The 4879-nt window shown below is 41.6% G+C and overlaps 1 protein-coding gene across 1 annotated transcript in view; it reads right to left on the minus strand.

Moving 5' to 3' along the window:
• The window catches only part of LOC108800204 (ubiquinol-cytochrome-c reductase complex assembly factor 1-like), a 57883-nt gene extending 53421 nt beyond the window's left edge, over window positions 1-4462 (minus strand). Inside the window, exons 1-2 of the mRNA XM_018572162.1 lie at window positions 4454-4462; window positions 3651-3758 (exon numbers count right to left, since the gene is read on the minus strand). Of these exons, the coding sequence (XP_018427664.1) occupies window positions 3651-3758; window positions 4454-4462 (117 nt within the window). The remainder of the gene's footprint in view (window positions 1-3650; window positions 3759-4453) is intronic.
• Window positions 4463-4879: the final 417 nt, after the last annotated feature.

Raw genomic sequence — 4879 nt, forward strand, 5'->3', positions numbered from 1 at the left:
GACTGGCGGAACGGACGGGGGAGGGGGCGGGTACAGCTGGCTGTGCCTATCTAGAGGCAGAGTCAGCTGTCACGCAGCTGGGCGGATCCCGGCACAATTGTCGGGATCCGCTTCAGTTGCTGCGTCTCAGTATACTGCGAGCGGTATACAGCGGCGTCTCAGTATATCGCGAGCTACAGCTGCGGTATACTGAGCCTAGGGTGACGGGAGGACGCTAGTTTGTATTTTTTACTTGATATAAAAGCCCAAGTTTGGCTGGGATTGCTGGTTTAATGGAGTGATTTATTTGCTATGGACAGTTTTATTTAATTTTCCAAAAACAATTCCTTTGAATTTTAAACAATACAGAGGATTTAGGTGGTAGAACAATTTATAGTTTGTTGTGATAGAAATGCAATAAGCACTTAAGGTGAATTGTTGGGTAGCATTGTAAAATGGAAGTAATGCAGTCCTGGGTTTAATAGAGATACATGGAGCTTTTATTATTCAAAATTCTAGGTCCACAGTACACTCCTTTAATGTCCGGGTTTTCCCTTATCGAAATAGCCAGCGGCTCAATCGCTAATGCGAATAATAGGGGTGACAGGGGACATCCCTGTCTAGTACCCTTATTTATCGGTATTGGGGCTGATTTAAATCCCTGCATCTTAATGGTGGCTACAGGTGAGGAATATAAGTTCCGTAGCAAGCGAATAAACCCTGCCCCAAAGCCCCATTCTTCTAAAAGTGTAAAAAGATAAGTCCAGGATATTGAGCTTTTATGTTTTCTTAATGTATCCCTAATCTAAAAAAAAAACTGAAGAGGTAATCAGTTTACATACAAACTGATGTTATAGGAGTGTCAGTATACTAACATGAAAAGAGATGAGACTGCAGGATCCTGGTTAGGCCTTGAAAATAAGGCAGCACTGTGAAAATTAATAAAATAAGCAAAATGCGGAATACATAGGGGTCTAGTTCTAAACAATTTTCAGATTAGTAATAAGATTATGTTCAAGAGGGGAAGGTCCTACAAGCACACCCATAAGGGCCAATTCACACCATATGCAGTTGTGATGCAGTCCGTTTATTTTGACTGCTGCAGTCAAAATACATCACAATGCTTTCCTGTGGGCTTTCTTGTGCTTAATTCACACCATTGCAGTCCGTTCAGATGCAGTCAGAAAAAGTACTGCTTGTCCTATTTTACCAGCATCAAACTGCTTCAAAACGCATCAAAATGCAGTGCAAACGCATAGAAAACGCATCAAACACACCGGAACGCATACAAAAAAAAAAAGACTCAGAATTGATTATGTCATCACCCAAGGACTTCCTCTTTGTAGTGTGGAGAGAAAGTGAAGAGATGGAATTTGTGGATGCAGATGATTTCATCCAATATGTGCAGGACTGTCCCCTGCTGTATGACAGCAAACATCCGGGTGCACCCAATATCACCGTCAGCTGCAAAGGCGATGTCGGAGAATGGCTATAGTCAACTCTAGTACCATACCAGCCAACAAAGAAAACATGTCTGATCTCCAAAACAAATGTAGGAAATGCTCTGCCATGAAGTGTCTCAGTCCAGCAGGGCAATACTCTCCTGGATCTCAGCTGCGGAACTAACACTCTAGGAGTCAGGGTTCGGTCAGTATGGCGGAACCCCAATACACTCAGTGCGATGGGGGACCGTTCCACATCATGTACCCGTCCTAAAAGTGTTACCTGGATATGGACCAATGAGGGTCCGGTTTTAGCTAGAGTATATGGTAATCCGGATATCTATTCAAAAGTGGAGGCGTGAGGTGAGTTGTAGTTTTTCGGAAGGAGTCGCAGGAAGGTGCTTGTTTATAACCACATCCACTCCTCTGTAACCAATAGTAAGGTGAACTAACCAGTAGTGTCCACTAGTTTACTTTGGAAAGCTTTACAGTGTAGTATCTACCGGTATGATAGATTTGTCCAAGCCTGAACAAGATATGCAATCCGTAACTACTATAATACAGCAAGTACAATCTGTACTAACAGACACAGTTCATCAATAGTATTTTAGCAGGGTATGGTTCGAAGTGGCTACTAATAGGAGGGGGAAGATCCCCTAGTACTTGTGGTTCTGGTGTGGAGTGAGCTCAGGTGGATCAGGTGGTATCCTTGCATGGCAGAGGTGAGCCTCAGCGGATGGTCAGGAGCTGAGTCCTGGTATGCAGGCTGAACCCCCACTCTAAGGCTAAGGCGGTCTGTGGCTCTGTTTCTCACAGAGTCAGTCGCTTGACGTTCCACAACGATAGAACGCCGAGTGACTGACTCACCTGTGATTATGAGGAGGCGCCGTGCTCAGTGGGAGGAGCCGGCCGTGACGTCACAGCCGAGACGCCGGGCCGCGGCGACGGCGCTCCGGGTAAGTCTATGACAGGAAGAGGGAGTGACCTAATTGTCTAATTAGTATTTTCTAGTGCAGAAAAAAAATGCATCAGAAACACATCAAAACGCATTGCAAATGTGTAAAAACGCATCGCAGTGCAACTGCGCAGACGCACGCAGTTGTGATGCAGTTTCTGGTGTGAACTAACCCTAAAGCAATATGTAGACGAAAGAGACAGTTCCGAAGCCAAAAGGCTAAGGGCTGGAAGTCATGGAGAGCTTTTTAGGCAATTATAGGACCTTCACAGACACTTAAAATTGTGTAAAAATATAATATTTTATTAAAGACTTTGAAAATATGAAACATAAAAACATATATGCATATGGGTGCTCAGCCTAAACTGGGTAAGCATAAACCTTGTATACTCATACAGAGATGATGACTAATTATGATCAGTGAGTCCTTAGTTGAAGCAGCTATTCTCTCATTGAAGTGAGCAAAACAGATGTTTGCTGCTCACCTTGGAAAGCCTCAACACATATGCTATGCTATTTGAATCAACAGGCACCATCTCCATTGCAGTCCTCTCCTTTTTGCTCGGTTTTCTCATGTGGCCCCTTAGGGGGAACCGAGGTTGTGACTATTGAAGCCTTTGCAGTCCTGTTTTGCTCACTTCAATGGGAGACGTTGACTCCCTGATCATAACTTATCATCTCTGTATGAGTATACAAGGTTTATGCTTACCAAGTTTAGGCTGAGTACCAATATGCATATATGTTTTCATGTTTTGTATTTTTTATATCTTTAATAAAATATGATATTTTTAAGTGTCGGTGAAGGTACTAGCCCTCCATGACTTCCAAGCCCTTAGCCTTTTGGCTTCGGAACGGTCTCTTTTGTCTACATAAACGATTTTCAGAGCCATTCGCCTTGTGAACTTCTGTGAACGTTCAATCCTTTCGAATAGAGACAAAGGAATACTCTTAGCAAATTTTCTCTTTTTGAGGTTGAATGTATTGTAATGTAACACTGCATTATGGCTACTAGATGGAGCTAAGGCACATAGGAAAAAAAAAATGCTTATTCCCTATGCTCCTTGGCTCTACGTAGTGGCCATAATGTGGTATTACATTACACCTGACCTGAAATTAAAATATACCAAACGTTTGGCTTTGCCTCTACTGTATTCGCACAGAACAAACATTGACAGAGATTCGCTGGACAAATAGCTCTGTGAAATGTTTATACATAGACCCCATTCTGTTAGCAAAACTGGTAACATTCCATAAAACCAAACATTTTATCTCACCCATTTGTTGTACTTTAGTGGTCCAGTGAAACCCATTGCCTCAATTATTTTTGTAAAAGTGCTGGCTTCTTCCTCTGATGGCCGAAGTTCATCTTTTGTTGCATTGTACTAAAGTCAGAAAAAGTGTTAATTTAAAATGACAAAATCTACGTTTATGTCAGAGCAAAAAACAAAACAAAAAACATTATATACAGTATCTCTGTAATACATGCACATTGTTTTATCCCATTAGAAATTCTGCAAAAGTACAGAAAAATACATGTGTAACAGAAATCCAGTATGCTCCTAACTTTCCTGTTGGAGCAGGCAAGACCCTGCTGTTGCTACAATAAAATTGAGTCAGCATTGTCATCCCTGTTGGACTACAGAACTTTGCCTATCCCCCCACCCATCTCTGTTTTACTCTGCATGCAATAATTCATTACTTTTCTAGCTAACAAATGCTACTGCCTTGATTTCCAAAAGCTTGCCCACACACTGCGTATAGGGAAAGGGTTTTTGTAATGTGTAAAGAGCCTAGACAGTCACTTGGCTGCCTAGTGCACAGGCACAGGATCTACCAGTGAATCGGGGGAGAAGCTATTCGAGGAAATAAATGGAGAGAGAATCCTCTGCTATTACTAATAATGGCTACTGGGAGAGGAGCATGGGATATACAAACGGATAATGAACTCAAGGAAATAAAAGCTTGAAGCAAACAGTAAATATATATATTTTTTATATTCTTGTTTTACATTGGTTTTTTTTTTAAACAAAACTTTTATTTCATTCTGTTTTCACGGTTATACCCCCAAGGGGCATACCCGTCCCATGGTACATGACATATAATCCACACAGTTTGAGATCACGTACATCAACCTTCTCAATTGTACCAGAAATAACAATTATAACCAATTCAACTTTTAACATTTCAACATTCCAACATTCCCAAGCTGGTTGCCACTTTGACTGTATTCATTGTATGCTATACACTATAAAAAGGTGATTACTTCTAGGGATATTACTGTTAATTCCTAATCAAAGGCTACTGCACTAATTGCTTCAGGACACCTCCAGGACCCCCAAGTCATTTGCCAGTTTGGCTTTGAGATACCAGTCCGAGTACTTAAAGGGTTGCATGATTGACTCCAACTCTGCGCCCTCATATGTTGCTGCCAGGAATTGTTTCCATCGTTTGAAGAATTTTGCATCGAGTGCATCTACGTTCATTTTAGTTTCCAGTTCCCTTA

Source organism: Nanorana parkeri, unplaced genomic scaffold (genome assembly GCF_000935625.1).
Source record: "Nanorana parkeri isolate BGI_ZX_2015 unplaced genomic scaffold, ASM93562v1 scaffold1955, whole genome shotgun sequence".
Taxonomy (NCBI): Eukaryota; Metazoa; Chordata; class Amphibia; order Anura; family Dicroglossidae; genus Nanorana; species Nanorana parkeri.